Source organism: Mobula hypostoma, chromosome X1 (genome assembly GCF_963921235.1).
Source record: "Mobula hypostoma chromosome X1, sMobHyp1.1, whole genome shotgun sequence".
Taxonomy (NCBI): domain Eukaryota; kingdom Metazoa; phylum Chordata; class Chondrichthyes; order Myliobatiformes; family Myliobatidae; genus Mobula; species Mobula hypostoma.
The window spans coordinates 27,047,451-27,064,327 of record NC_086128.1 but is presented as its reverse complement, the minus strand read 5'-3'; the positions used below and the strand labels follow the sequence as shown (position 1 = coordinate 27,064,327).

Genomic DNA, 16,877 nt, shown 5'->3' with positions numbered 1-16,877 from the left:
TTATTTCAGCTTTTTTCTTAAAGATGTGCTGAGTGCATTCCAGCTACCGCTGTACCACTGCATTCTCCGCGGATCGGTATCGGTTTGCTGCCCGGAGGGTGGGGGCCACTGCACCACCCCAACCTCCGACGACTCAGCATAACACACCATCATCAGTGTGCTCGGCACTGTCTTCCCAATTCCAGTAAGTGATACTATACTGTACATACGTTACTTCTACTTTATATAGGCTGTGTATTTTTATGTGTTATTTGGTATGATTTGGCAGCTTCATAGCTTAAAGGTTACTGGAGAGTGTTTGTGCTGAGAGTGCTTGTGTGAGATTTTCTGCCAAGAGCGCTTGCGCCATGTTTCTGCCGAAAGCGCTTGCGTGAGATTTTCGCTATGGAGAACAGTGCGGCAATGATTGTGGAAAAGTATTTCTACTTTATATAGGCTATGTATATATCATATCATTCCTGCTTTTACTATATGTTACTGTTACTTTAGGTTTTATGTGTTATTTGGCAGGTTATTTTTGGGTCTGCGAACGCTCACAAATTTTTCCCATATAAATAAATGGTAATTGCTTCTTCGCTTTACGACATTCCGGCTTACGAACCGTTTCATAGGAACGCTCTACCTTCGGATGGCGGGGGAAACCTGTACTGTAATTGGGGCCCCCAACTCACAGGGAGGAGGGGCTATCCCCCACGGCTAGACATTTCCTCTAGCTCAACCCAGGGTCATCTAGTAGAGACCTCAGCCTTGGAATTATACCTTCGTTGCCTTTTTTTCATTATTCGCGTTTCTTGGTTCTTATTTGTTCAGGGAGTAGATCGATTAAGTCTTACTCCGCTAATTTCAATGATATATTGACAGATAAATACACATGGCTAAGGACAAAGTAAAATTCATTTCTTTTAATGTCAATGGGCTGTTAAATCCAATCAAACGCAGTAAAATTCTATCCAAAATGAAAAAGGAACAAGCCCATGTAGTATATTTACAGGAAACTCACTGAAGTGATAATGAGCATGGAAAACTAAAGAGAATGGGTTTCACTAATTTGTTTTTCTCCTCATATAAATCAGGACATAGGAGGGGAGTTGCTATTCTTGTCTCAAGCAAGCTAAATTTTGAAAAAGTATTTGAAATGGGAGATAAGGAGGGCAGATATATTCTGGTAAGGGGGGAAATATAGATGGAAATTCAGTTACTCTATTGGATATATATGCACCTCCAAGAAGTGATATTAGTTTCTTTCAGAAAATTACTGAGAAACTGAAGAAACTAAATTATGGTAACAGAAACAGGTGTCCTGATATGTGGGGGAGACTTAAATTTACGATTACAACCAAAGTTAGACTCTTCCAATAGAAAAACCTATGAAACAAAATCCTTACACAAGAGAGTTAATACACTTTTTGAGGATATTGGTTTAATTGATATATGGAGGGACTTTTCCCCCAACAGAAGGGATTACACTCATTATTCTGCCCCCCATTCTGTATATACAAAAATAGACTATTTCACAACATTTGGAAAAGACAAAGACAAAATAAACACCTGTGGAATTGGGATAATAGATGTAAGTGACCATGCACCTATATATTTATCTGTTGATTTTGACCTACAACCAAAGAATACTATTTGGAAACTAAATAGTCAATGATCCCTACTTTAAGGAACAAATTAAAAAAGAAATTGGTCTTTACTTAGAACTTAATGATAATTGAGAGGTTTCACCTCCCATTCTGTGGGATACTCTGAAGGCTGTCTTAAGAGGGAAAATTATAGCGATATCTTCATATAAGAAAAAAATAAGGAATAAAACATTATTGGAATTACGAAATAGGCTGAAGGAACTAGAAAAAAACACAAATTGAATTTGGCCCAGGATACATTAGAGGAAATTTTAAAAATTAGGAATGAAATTAATAGTTTGGCTATGCAAGAAATCAAGAAAAATTTAATGTTTCTGAAACAGAGACATTATGAAAGTAGATCTAAGTCTATGAAAATACTGATGTGGAAACTGAAGAAAAAGATAGCAAAAAATACAATTCATAGAATTAGGGATCAAAGAACAAAAATGATAAAAAAAAAATAAGCTAAGTGAAATTCAAGAAGCTTTTGAAGTGTTTTACAAAACTCTATATTCCAAAGTTCCAGGGGAAGCGCAACCCAAATTGACACTTTCCTGAATTCTGTAAAGTTACCCACTTTAAGCGAAGAACAAAATAGAACGATGACTGCTGACATAACTGAAGTTGAACTAAAAGCTGCAATTAGTAGGCTTAAATTAAGCAAGTCACCAGGTTCAGATGGGTATACGGCAGAGTGGTACAAAGAATTTAAAAATGAGTTAATTCCTGTCTTACTCCCCACTCTGAACTGGGCTCTAAAAAAGACACAAATGCCACCCAGCTGGAAGGAGGTGACAATCTCAGCTATACCGAAAGAAGGCAAGGATAAAATGGAATGTGGGTCATTTAGACCAATATCTGTTCTTAATGTAGATTATAGATTGTTTACCTCCATCATGGCCAAACAATTAGAAGAGTTTCTACCCATACTGGTACATAAGGATCAGACAGGTTCTATACAACAACGTCAAACACAAGACAATATACGAAGGGCACTTCACATTATGAATCATATACAAAAAAAATAAAATTGAAGCAATAGTGATAAGCGTGGACGCTGAAAAGGCATTTAATTCGGTTAATTGGAATTTTCTTTACAGAGTTTTACATAGATTTGGTTTCCATGACACAATTATTAAAACTATACAGGCACTATATGACAACCCTACTGCTAGAATTAAAATCAATGGATACTTATCAAATAGTTTTACCCTAGAAAGGGGCATGAGACAGGGTTGTGCATGGTCACTGCTACTCTTCGCATTATATCTGGAACCATTAGCTCAATACATCAGACAAAATGAAGATGTCAGGGGAATTACTATTAAAGGGACAGAGCATAAATTGGTCTGTTACGCGGATGACATTTTGATCTATCTAGAGCAACCAACATACTCTTTACCTAAATTGATGCAATCCTTTGAACAATATGGTCAAGTATCAGGATACAAGATCAAAATAGATAAAACCCAATTACTTTCATATAACTATAGCCCACCAAGAGAAATTGAAAGTAAATATTCCTGGGCATGGCAAACAGTCTTTCAAATATCTAGGCATGGCAAACAGAGTTTTTTCCAAATATTTGGGCATCATTATGCCAAAAGATTTGTCAAAATTATCAGAATGCAATTATCAGCCCATATATAAAAAAATTAAGGAAGATATAACAAGATGGAACCTAATTCCTTTTTTTAGTTTCAGTTCAAGGATTGAATCTATTAAAATGAACATATTGCCCAGACTATTATATCTCTTTCAGACTCTACCAATAGAGATTAATCAGAATCAATTCAATGAATGGAACAAAATGTTATCAAGATATATTTGGCAAGGTAAAAGGCCTAGAGTCCATCTCAAAACTTTGCAATTAGCCAAGGAGAAGGGGGGATGGGGCCTACCATCTCTTAGAGATTATTATTTTGCAGCACAGTTGAGAGCTGTGATATGTTGGTGCAACCCATCATACAACGCTCAATGGAAAAACATTGAGGAGGGGATACTTTCCATCCCCATACAGGCAATTTTGGCTGATAAGAACCTACGAAGGTACATAAATACTATTGTTAATCCATGGGTGAAATGGACTCTTAAAATATGGAAAACTATTATAAAAGAATATAAACTAGAGGGAGATATTGCAATTCTTAAATGGTGTGCATAGGACTCGGATTTTATGCCAAATAAATTGGATGCTAGATTTAAAGACTGGACAGCTAAAGGAACAACAGTTCTTTGCAATATAATGAAAGAAGGAACACTGTTCAGTTTTGAAATGCTTAAAGAGAAACACTTATTAGAAAAACAAGACTTTTATCAGAATCTTAGTGGTGTGACGAAAGAGGGTTACAAAAGTACACATAGACTAAGATGTTAACTGTCCTGTGCTAGCACCAGTGGGATCAACAGTTGATCTGCCACCTGTCTTCAGGAGAGAGAGGTAAGCAAGACAATGGAGCAGCATTTGGAAATGTTAATGAAGAGACGAGAGAGTTTAACGGAAGGAGACACCGGTCTGAGTATTGTCAAGACCGGCTCCTTTTGAACCCTGAACTGTTTGAAGTGTGATGGACAGGCGATACCCCAGCAGGGGGATAAAAAGGGGCAGGTTCGCTAAGACACCACACACGACACCACGAGGTAACGAGACCCTGGAAGCGGTGCGCCCCCACAAGTCGGTAGGAGTTTTGGAGGTCTGGTCGCGGGACCAGCCATAGACGCACAGGGTGGAAAGATACGGTCGGCGGGAACCTGGTGTGTGTCCACCCTTGCCTGGGTGCCGGGTTCACCGCTGAAGAACGATCGTGTCTGGAACGAAGGGGTCACAGTCGGTGACCTCAGAAGACATTACCAAGGACTCGCCCGAAAGCTAACTGCGAGGAATATCGAAGGTCTGTGTGGAATCCGTTTTGAATATTCATTTGCTTTCGCTCTCTCTCCTTTTCCCCGCCCAACGGCACAACAGTGATTACTGCGAACTGAACTGAACTTTGCGTCACTTGAAACTGGTCATTTACCCCTAGACTGCGATAGAGCTTGATTGATCCTAATTTCCTAGTTCTGTGTACATGTGTGTTTATTCATTGCTAACCTGTTGCATTTATATCCTTACTATTAGAGTACTGTGCTGCTTATTTCTTTAATAAAACTTTCTTAGTTCCAGTTAACCAGACTCCAACTGAGTGGTCCATTTCTGCTGGTTTGGCAACCCAGTTACGGGGTACGTAACACTACAGATGCGACAGTATGTTAATAGGAGGATTAAAAATATAACCAAGGCAAGTACATGTTTGATAGAGCTATTTAGAAAAGCATATAATTCAGATAACGGTAGAATCATTTCAAGCGTGTATAAGGGTTTGTCAAATCTTAAAACACATTTGACTTCATACATTAAGACAAAATGGGAGAAGGAAGGAGGGATAATAATATCTGAGGAAGACTGGACAATAATATGGAGGTATCAATGGAAGTGTACCAGTTCACAGAAATGGAGGGAGTTTGGATGGAAAAACTTGATAAGATATTTTATTACACCCTCTCAGAAATCCCATTATGATAGTCACCTCCCTGTTTGCTAGAGAAATTGTGGAAATCAAAATGCAAACCATTATCATATTTTCTGGAATTGCCCCGTTATCAAAGACTATTGGAGTGGGATACACAATACCCTACAAGACATTTTTAAATGTGAAATACCCTTAGAAAGTAAGACCATATATTTTGGGTATGTACCTCAGGAATGGTTGAAAAGAGATAAATATTTAATGAATATACTGCTGATGGCTGGTAAAAAGACTCTTACCAGGAAATGGTTATCACAGGAGAGCCCAACTTTAAACGCATGAATGGAAATTATGATGGACATTTACAAAATGGAGAAGATAACAGCATCTGTATATCATAAGTTGGAACAATTTGATTCATACCGGGAAAAATGGTTCAACTACATTACACCTCATAGGCCTGATTTTATTCTCACAAATCAATGGATATGTTGTAAAAAAAATCACTCCCTACTTTGTACATAGTTTTCTCCTTTTGCTTGTTCTTTCTTTCCTCTCCTTTCTATAAGTGTATAACTCAGATAAATATTATGTGGAGATTTGTGGCAAATATGATTATATGATATATATGTACAATATCTGAAATACATCTTATGGAAATGTTCGTTTGATGATGAACTTCAATAAAAAATAAATTACAAAAAAAAAAGAAAATGGCTCTAGGGGCTGTGTGTGTTCCTTGTGTGAGATGTGGGAATTCTGCGAGACCTCCAGCCTCTCAAATAACCACATCTGCACCAGGTACACCGAGCTGCAGCTCCTCAGAGAACATGCTAAGGAACTGGAGCTGCAGCTTGAAGACCTTCAGCTCCTAAGGGAGACTGAGGAAGTGATAGATAGAGTTACAGGGAGGTAGTCACTGCTAGGTTGCAGGAGGCAGGTAACTGGGTGACTGTCAAGAGAAGAAAGGGAAGTGGGCAGCCAGTACAGTATACCTGTGGCTTTTGAGCAGCTCGTGTTTGAGCCCATAGGGAGATCAGCTGTTCTGGATTGGGTATGGTGCAATGAACCAGAATTAAATAGAGAACTTAAGGTTAAAGAACCTTGGGACAGTCATCATAATATGATAGAATTCACCCTGCAACTTGAGGAGATGCTAATGTCAGATGTATCAGTATGACTATGCAGTGAAGGGAATTACAGAGCCATGAGAAAGGAGCTGGCCAAAGTTGATTGGAAGGAGACACTAGTAGGGATGACAGCAGAACAGCAATGGCTGGAGTTTCTGGGAGCAATTTGGAAGGCACAGGATAGATACATACCAAAAAATTAGTATTCTAAAGGCAGGATGACACAACCAAGGCTGACAAGTCAAAGCCAACATAAAAGCCAAAGAGAGGGCGGGACGTACCAAATAAAGTGGCCACTGAGTGTATAATTAACTCCACTCTCCAATCAAATCTGATTTAGACAGAGTCAGGTACAACCCAATTTGAATACCTATCATTGTAGTTTCCACTATCAATCTCATCAATTATTTCATCAGAAAACATGACGGAATTTGTATTCTCTGCAACAGAGAACAGTTCTTAAGTGGAGGGCTATGTAGGAGGAAAGGATTCGATTGATTGTAGAGTGGGTTAAAAGGTCTCACATTGTAGGTCAAAGGACCTATACTGTGCTGCTGTAATATTCTATGTTCTAAGTGGAAGTATGTACAAAAGCAATCTTGAAGGCAAGACTCAATTCAATTAATTCCAATTTGTGTACTAGTCAAAAATCATAACACTCCAAGTCTTACTGAAAATATTACTGTCACAGTCAAAAAGTACAAAAATATACTTGATAGAGGTATTTACCCTTTCAGCATTGACACCCATGAATGTGCATTCTATAACATTATTGGTTATAGCTGCTTTCCACAACAGACTTTTCAGAACATTCCCAGTTGATTCCATTTTTTAAAAATAGGGATGAGGGATCTGAGATACATGGAGAGACTGGAGTAGCTGAATTATTCCCTTTATAGCATAAGAGATCGGTAACAAATTGGTGCAGAGTGAAGACAATTGACAAGTAACAAAGGAAATCCGAAGGGTTCATATCGGCGCTTATGATCTGAAATGTTTTATGTAAAAGGGTAGTAGGATATTTCTATGCTTTGACGGACTATCATTTGAAGGACACACTAATTCTCCAATCAAGTACAGCAACCCACTTAGGGCATCTACCCAATTGTGCTGTAATATTTCATACATTTCACTTCTCACCTGGTCCCCCTTTCAAAAGTTCTCTTCTTCTTTGCAGCCAGCTCTCTCTGCTTTAAGATTTCAAGCTCTCTGGACTCATTCGCTTTCTGCTGTTCGGTTTTTACTTGCCCTGTGGTGGCAAGCTGTTCAGGGTTCTGCAGGAAAAATTCCAAAATAATAATTCTAATCAAATTTCTGACCCTCAGTTCACCAAAACTGAGCCGTGCCTAGAGTTTTTGTTGAGCTTGGGATTCATGACTGTTCTGTATTAGTTGGTTTACAACTAATAAAAGGTACCGTCTCATTCAGGATAGGTCCACAGCTTTGATGTTGCACTGTACTGATCTCAAGTGGGAAGTACACCTTAACGATATTCAAAAACAAACACAGAAAATCGGGTAGTGGGCAGAAAACAAATTGAAAAGTTTGGGCAGCATGGGAGCATAACACTATTACAGCACCAGTAACCCAGGTTCAATCCCGCTATTGTCTGTAAGGAATTGCATATTCTCCCATGACTGCATAGCGTTTCCTCCTGGTGCTCCTAATTACTCACATGGACGTAACTGGGTGGTGTAGGCTCATTGGGCTGGAAGGGCCTGTTACTATGCTGTATCACTAAATAAAACAAAAGTAGTACTCAGGCCTTGAACCACAAATCAACCTTCACCCAGGCTAGTTGTCACGTCACTTGCAAGATGATGATTGGGATATGCTCAAGGGCAGCTCTGTGCACTTATATAAGCACATTCAGAGCCTCAATATGCACTGACAATATCAGTCTAGATATCTCGAGTTCAAGCCACTGGAGTGGGGCTTGAACCCAGGAATTACTGACAAAATGCTAGTGATGGAAGCACAGCTCTCCTGCAGCCTCCATCCCCATCACATTTCTGAGATCAGGGAACGTGAGTGCAGGAATAAGAGCACAAACCATGGTCTGCCATTACACATTAATACAAAGAATTTCAATTGCAGCCAAAATGCACCATTACTAAACCAATTCCACCACTCTCTTCATGCCGCCAATCAAACACTAACCTGATTTCTGAACATGAGGGAGATTATCTCTAGTATGTGCATGGCCCACTGTTGCTCGTCCTGGGAAGCAGCCAAGAACTTGATTAGATCATCCATCCCACTCATGTGAATGGCCCACAACACCTTATCGTGCATGCTGGCATCATCGTCAACATTCTGCAGGGAAATAAAATTAGGCACTAATGATAGAAAAGATATAAAATTACTGGAAAAAAAATTAAACACACAAGAGAAAGCAAAATTAAGGTGCTGTGGTTCAAAAGAACTTGTTTGCCAAATGATTATTTTGTTGAAAACAAAGAGGAAGTTCAGCCATTTTCCCCTATCTCTTTGCAATATAGAGACAGTTGCCTCCCAATATTCCCAACCTCAGAGCATAGACCAATCTGAGAATCACAGTACAGTACTGTGGTACATTCAGATGAAGGTAGTTAGATCTTAGGACTGGATTATCTGAAGGTGTGTGGCTGTGGGGAGGCAAAAAACACGCGATCAAAGACAGAAAACTCGGAAAAATAATTAGCTTGGATTTCTGCCCTGATCACCATTCCCTCATGTTGGCTGAGAAATGTACAAGTAGGAATGTGATAAATGTAGCTGATTCATTCATCTCTCGTTGCAACAAAATACTTCGGCTCAAACATGAAGGATGCGCACATAGATGACAAACAGCAAGTGAAATCAAATACCAATGATTGTGAAGCAAAACGCATTTTGAAGAGTTTGTTGATGATAATGGAGCTTTAAGAGCTTTTAATTATTGATATTGCTAATTTGCTCAGAAAGAGTCTGATACAATTTAACAGTTTGAGTGAATAGTTAGGTTATCAGAAATAGAATAGTACAATGAGCAAGATTAAGAAAGCTCTGTGACGTGAACTTTATACTTTTTGACCACTAAATTCTGCGATTGGAGATTTAATGTGAACATCACAGCTTGAGAGAAACTCAATATATCTACAGTACTTCCCAAATAAAGCGACAGTTCGTGATTCGTAAGTGAATTAGCTTTCAGCTGAACTTTATTACTTGTGGTACGCATAATAAACACAAGACTTGTCAGTCAAACTAATTCATGCCATTTTAGAGTTATAGAGCACTACAGCATACAAAAAGGTTCTTCAGTCCATCTAGTCTGTGCCAAATTGTTTTTCTGCCCAGTCTCATCAAGCCGCACCTGGACCTTAGCCATCTATACACCTCCCATCCATGTACTTACCCAAACATGTCTTGAAAGTTGAAATCGAACCTGCATCCACTACCTCCACCAGCAGCTTGTTTCACACTCTCACTATCCTCTGAGATGTTCCCCTTTCATCCTTAACCTATTACCTCTCGTTCTAGTCTCACTCAACCTCAATGGGAAAGGCCTGCTTGCACTTACCCTATCTATAACCCCGCATAATATTCTACACCTTTATTAAATCACCCTCCTCAATGCCCGACATGATCTACAAGATGGAGGCACACATGGATCCAGCAGTCACTCTTGCTCCAACCAGCAGTGAAACTTTGTATCCTGTCCATTTCTATGACCAAAACAGTAACAGCAGTAAAATCTGCAACTCTACCTCACTAACGAGCAGAATAACAAAGGTGCTGCACAGCTACAGACGATCACAGGGTGCAGGTCTACTACAGCTACTCGGGGAAGCAGCCGTCGGAAGCGGTGGGCTCAAACGTAGAAGTGTGGTAAGTACACTGGTATAAAAGTGAGACTTAAAGTGGATCTCTTCAGGCCTGCACTCCCACCGATTCTACTCATTAATTTTCGATCGCTGGAAAATAAACTGGATTAGCTGCATCTGAACCAGTGGGAGATGAGGCACTGTTGCACACTCATCTTGACAGAAAAGTGGCTTCAAGACGCCATTCCAGACTCAGCCATCCAGCTAGAAGTCCTATTCTCCTTTCAGGCAAACAGAAATGCAGCAACCTCCAACAAGACCCACTGAGGAGGTTTGTGTGTCTACATAAATTAGAACTGATGTGTGAACGCCTTGGTAGTAACGGAGATAATGCTCACTGGAGATAAAGCTTTTAATGGTGAAGTGCAGGACCTTCTACCTACTGCAGGAGCTCACTGCCATTATGCTTATTGCTGTTTACATCCACCCCTCTGCTAATGCTGGGGAAGCACTACAGGAGCAATCTGCAACCTCAAAGTCACTCACCCCAACAGTGCCTTCATTGTTGCTGGTGACTTTAATCATGCCAACTTAAAAACAATCCTACCAAAGTTCTACCAGCATGTCAACTTTGCAACCAGAGGAGGGAGTATATTAGACCTGGTCTACACTAACATTCATGGAGCCTACACAGCTATCCCACATCCTCACTTCAGGTACACAGACCACATATCAGCTTTGCCAATTCCTGCATACAGACCACTGGTTAACGAGTCAAATCAGTTCACAGGGAGATCAGGATCTGGCCAGAAGGTACCACTTCAGCACTGCAGGACTGTTTCAAAAGCACAGACTGGAGCATGTTCAGGGAGGCGGCTACCTACAATCATCACGTCAACACTGATGACAGGATCGGTGACTGGCTACATAGGAAAATGCATCAGGGACGTTACCCTGATTAGACACTACACTACCGGGGCAAACCAGAAACCATGACTGACTGCAGAGGTTCGTGCACTGCTTTGGGATCAGGACGGTGCCTTCAGATCGGGGGCTCAAACCACATCAACTTCACTGACGATTGGCCTCGTCAGCAACAAGGATGAGTCGGCACACAGGGAGGAGGCAGAGAGGCTTGTCAAATGGTGCACGAACAACAACCCGACTCTCAACGTGGACAAGACAAAAGAGATGATTGTAGACTTCAGAAAGGCACAGGTCAACCACTCTCCATTGCACACCAATGGCTCTGCCATGGGGAGAGTGAAGAGCACAAAGTTCCTTGGTGTGAGCAGAACAGACGATCTAACTTGGACCCACAACACCTCCTCACCAGCCAAGAAGGCACAGCAGCATCTACACTTTGAGGCAATTGAAGCGTGCAAGGCTCCCCACCCCCATTCTAACAACTTTTGTACAAATTGGTACAAAGCAAATAAGTAGGAATCCATCTGGGGCATCCACTGTTCCTGAAACAGGAGCAGCTACAGAATTAGCCAGATTAGATTTACATGACACAAAACAGAAATTAAATTCAGCAGGAGGTAGCATAGGGGCAGTTATATGGACTTGCTACACACAGTGGAAAATAAGAACACTGTTTTTATTTTGCTGTTAACATGTGGGATTGATATCCAGAGATGAGGTCAACTGCGAATGAAGTATGCTTAAGGAGCAATGTGTTGTGCTGAATTATGACACAAGAAAATATCAATGCACACATTTGTGCTCTTCAGACATTTTGCTCCAGTATAATGTGCCTCACACCACTGAGGTACAAGATCTGCAATTGTTAGCAGAACTCAAATGACAATGGCAAAATTAATTTGCTGTCAACAATCTTCTGTTTTACAAAGTTATTTTCTACCTCTGTACTCAGCCGTCTTAAAAAAGATGAGCCCTATTTAAATATCCTAATTCCTTTCTGAAAGCTGAACCGAATACCCTTGCCATTAATTACAAATGATAAAAGATAATGCACCAACAAGTTAATGTTGTTTACCCCATGAGTGATTAATAATAAAACAGCACTAATGGAAGTCTACACATTAAAAACCAAAAATAAAACAAAGAATCTTAACATCTATAGAATAGAGATAATTTGTCATAACAGACCTTCTCCTCCTCAGGTTCAGGGGGCACATGTAGAACATTTCGAACCAGTAACAAGATTCTTTCAATCAGTAGGTTATCCTCCTCCTGCCTCTGTTCCCAGTCCTATTACAGAAACATTTGTATGTTAAAATCATACAAGCAAGCATGATTCCTGTAATAGTAGCAGTTCAGATAAGCTCGATCACAGGGAGCTAGTTTGATCCTTTAAAAGTAATTTTTAAATAATTGTTGTTAATTCAATCACATTCAAGTTAAAACTGTTGCCACTAACAACTGAAGGTCCAAGAAATGATAAATAGGTTCAACATCTATAAATTACAAGCTTTAGAGGTAATATTAAGCAAATAGCTTTAAAGAATATTGTCCCACCTCTCCAGAAGTTGAGGCCACTTGCTAAGATAAAACTCCAATTGTTTGACATTTTAAATGTACAAGGCCAGGCAAATTTGGAAAATGTGAAATTGCAGCAATAGTCAATGAAAAGGAATTAAAATCAGTACTTCTGCCAGTACTGGAAAGTTAAGATCAATGGTAAGGACTGAGTGCTGCACTGGCTGAGATTACCCACTGAACTATCATCAGCATTTCTCTTTGGAACAAAGCTATGTTTTTACTTACTAGTTGCAAGAGATCATAGAGCTTTTCACTGAGAATTCCAAACACCTTTTCATTTGCAAAAGCCTACAACATAAAGACAATAGATGTGAGCACAATTTTAAAAACAATGCACATTTCTGTAGGTATGCTCTACAAATCATTCCAGTTGACAACACGGTTGGCAGCACGGTAGAGTAGCCATTAGCTGTATAGTGCCAGTGATCTGGTTTCAATTCTTGCCATCGTCTGTAAGGAGTTTGTACATTCTCCCTGTGATGACATGGTCTTCCTCTAGGCTTTGGTTTCTCCCACATTCCATAGATGGATGGGTCAGTAAGTTGTGATGGTGCTGGAAGCATGGTGACACTTGCAGGCTGTGCCCAGACATCCTCAGACTGTGTTGGTCATTGAGACAAATAATGCATTTCACAGTATGCTTCAATAGACATATGACAAATAAAGCTAATCTTATAAAATCTTTAAACACTAAATCAACAGAGATCATTATACCACCCTCCCAACACCAAGAAATAAAAACTTTTACATTTCTAACGCTATTCGTTTCCCTGCACCAATCACTATCCTCTTCTTCCCCCAGGCCCCACGCCCCATACCCTCCACTCTCTTAGGGTCACTGAATAGAATCTGCGGGTGACCTAGCCTCTGCCTTATGACTTGTTGTGATGCCACCCACGAATTGAAGAAGAGCTTGCTTTGTTTACTTGCCTCTTTGTATGCCTGCAGATATGAAACCACTTGCAGAAAGTGATACCTGAAGGTGGGGTTGGTAGGAACTTTCCCAAAACACAAAAGTGCTGGCTGTGTTAGATTTACCAGCAATCTAGATGCAGGGGAGAAATATATCAGGCATCAGACTATGTCACACATGGAAAAACAATTATTAAAGTTATAAACACAAGAGATTCTGTAAATGTTGGAAATCCTGAGCAACACACACAAAATACTGAGGAATTCAGCAGGTCAGGCAGCATTTATGGAGGGAACAAACAGTCAACATTTCGGGCCGAGACCCTTCATCAGGACTGGAAAAGAAGATGGCAGAAGCCAGAATAAGAAGGTGGGAAGAGGGGAAGGAGTATAAGCTGGCAGGTGATAAGTAAGGGGGCAGGTGGGTGGGTGGAGGAGGGAGGATGATGCGAGAACCTGGGAGGATAGATTGAAGAGGTAAAGGGCTGAAGAAGGAATCTAATAGGAAAGGATGGTGGACCATGCCCTTTCTTCCACAGTGTTTCCCTCCCCTTTCCCTTTCTTCCAATGGTCTATTGTTGTCTTCTTGACAACATGACAATCTGAACACAGCAGTTCCAAGCTGTTGCCAGGAAGTCTTTTCATAATCAAATAATAAATGATTGCTATTAAACCCTTCTGATAAGGATTTAAATCTAAATTTTTTCCCGTGATATCAAATGGATATGAAGTTGGAAATGTAGGTAGCTTAGTATTTAAAAAGTTTCTAATTTGTAAATATCTGAAAAAATGAGAAATAGGCAAATTATATTTATTAGATAACTGTTCAAAAGACATAAAACAGCTATCCAAAAATAAATCACAAAAGCTTAATATACCCTTCATATTCCATACCAAAAAAGCTTGATCTGTAACAGATTGGTTTGAACCAATTTATTTTATCAATCCCTATTATATATTTCTTATTGTGACTTATTATAATTGTTTTTGTGTATGGCACTGTACTGCTGCTGCAAAACAACAAATTTCTCAACAAGTGTCAGTGATAACAAACCTGATTCTGATCCTATAAATTTGTTGTTTTGTAAGATTCTAGGGCCATCAAATCCCCTAGACATAAGGTAAGTAAAAGGTTGGACAACCAGGCATGAATGTAAAATGTGTTGGGCAACAAGGTGCTCATTAGGAAGAATGTTACTTCTGTGGTGGAGGTTCACCATTTTATGAATGGAAAACTCTCTCAAGGTTGTGACCACCTTGTTCTGGACTCTCCAAATATCAGCAACATCCTCATTGTATTTAGTGTGTCTACTCATTTTAGAATGTTTTAGGGTTCAATGAGATCCCCTCCCATTCTTCTAAACCCTAACCTCTGTTTCCTCCCTCCATGGCAAAAACATCCTTCCTCAGGTAAGAAGACCAAAACTGCACAAAATCCAGATATGGGGTTTCACAAAGATCCTCTATAAATGCAGCAAGACATCCTTGTTCTTATAATCAAATCATTTTAGAATGAAGGCCAACGTGCCATTTACTTCTCTACTTGTTCACCTTAGCATTGCTTTCAGCTACCAGTGTACAAGAACATCCTGGTCTCATTGTACCTCCCTTTTTCCCAATTCATCACCATTCAGAATAATAATGTGTTTAGATAATTTCTGTTTATATAAGTCATTTGCAACTGCCCTGCTTTACCCACACTTTGCACTAATGCTCTATACAGCAAAACTCTTTCTAGTTTGGCACAGACCTTATAACTGCTTCATAAAGCATTTTCTCCTGAGGGTACTGTGTGATAATGGGCAATAAATCATTCTGCAGAATCTGTGCAGCTCCTAGCTGCTGTCGGATGTCTCTTGACTCATCCTCATGTCTAAGATACCTGATAAGGTCCTTGATGCTTTCTGGAAAATAGGAATGAATCGTCATCAAATTTACTCAACCAAAAAATGTTGATTTCAATTTTCAACACTCCTTTTCATACCAGTGACTTTCGCTGAGCCACTAAAGTGGCAACTTTTCTTACATAGACTTAGAAAGTAAGAATTGGTAGACCAAACCCTGTTCTGTTCTCATCCAGAAAGAATCCCTAGAATACAGAAGAGATTCATGGAGCAAAAGTTCAAGAATAATTAGATTGTTCTCTCAATGAACCGCCATGGGAACGCTAGGCCAAAAGGATCTATCTATGCCATATGAGTTCATCATTAAGCATAACATTATAGTTGTACCGCACAGAAATAGCCCGCTATGTCCAGGCTGACCATCAATCATCTGTCCATACCAATCCCATTTATCAGTACTTTGTCCATAGCCCCTTAAACCTTGGTGTGACATATTTCTTTTCTCCCATCCCCAGAAGTCATGAGGCAAACTGTAAAGTTATTGCTGGGATAATCCTCTGCAGGACAATTAATGAGCTGCAAAGCTATAGGCCCAGCAACATGAGAGGTTCATTTAACTCAGCGCTTCATTAGCAACCATTACTGTTACAAGCCACTAAGAAAGAAAACAGGAGTACTTTTACCCTACAAAACGGTGTGCATCACAAACACTTTGTCAAGAGAAAAAGAGAGATGTAGGCTTCAGTATCCAGTCATTACAGCAAGGAAAAGGACTGACACACTTATAATTCATAGTTCCAATTATTTAAAAACCACCTGAGTTTTGTTATCATTCAAGCTTCCCCTTCTGTAATTTACTTGACTACTAAAGAGAATAGAAAGGCTGAAAGAAGGATTAGAAAGTTTGGATTAAACCTGTCCAAGGTACCTGCTCTTGTGAGACACTGCTAGCACAGAATGATTGCTGGAATTCTTTATCATGAAGACAGACAGAATTAATTTATGATGGCAAGCATGTCCTGGTGCTCCCTAATGTGATAAAACATGAGGAAAGCTCGGAATCCTGTCACATTAACAAGGGCAACTTTTATGGAAGGGTTTGACTGGGTAGACGTAGAGATGTTTTCAATTGCAGGAGCCCAGAACCAGGGCCATAAATATGCATAACACAAGTCACTAATAACTGCAATCAGAAACTCAGCAGCAATTTCAGCATTGACATTTGGAGGGTGGTCAAAATTTAAATTAAACAGAATGATGGAAACATGAAATTGTAGGCTATGAAAATAAAAATAAAATACCAGCAGTGCATTTGATGAGAGGGGTATGGCTACATGCAAGGTGCAACAAAATCTCTGAACTCTGTGTTACTGCTTTAAAATAAATGCTGGATTTGGTGATATTGATCCGGAGGTGCTTCAGAGGTCAAGAATGAAGCACAAATTAGCTGGTTATGGCCATTTTATCAAGTGTTACAAGAACAAAGAAAAGACAAAAGAAGTTGTGGTCATCTCACACTCAGACTAGAGATAAACAAAATTCCAGTGATAACAATTAACCT

General features: G+C 39.7%; 1 protein-coding gene across 4 annotated transcripts in view; it reads right to left on the bottom strand.

Annotated features, from left to right (window-relative positions):
- timeless (timeless circadian clock) overlaps positions 1-16,877 on the bottom strand; it is an 86,367-nt gene that overhangs the window by 63,844 nt on the left and 5,646 nt on the right. For all 4 annotated transcript variants that reach the window (XM_063036925.1, XM_063036926.1, XM_063036924.1 and 1 more), the window contains 6 exons: positions 15,223-15,376; positions 13,491-13,605; positions 12,786-12,848; positions 12,168-12,269; positions 8,425-8,580; positions 7,405-7,538 (listed from right to left, as the gene is read on the bottom strand). In XM_063036925.1, coding sequence (XP_062892995.1) covers positions 7,405-7,538; positions 8,425-8,580; positions 12,168-12,269; positions 12,786-12,848; positions 13,491-13,605; positions 15,223-15,376 — 724 coding nt within the window. The remainder of the gene's footprint in view (positions 1-7,404; positions 7,539-8,424; positions 8,581-12,167; positions 12,270-12,785; positions 12,849-13,490; positions 13,606-15,222; positions 15,377-16,877) is intronic.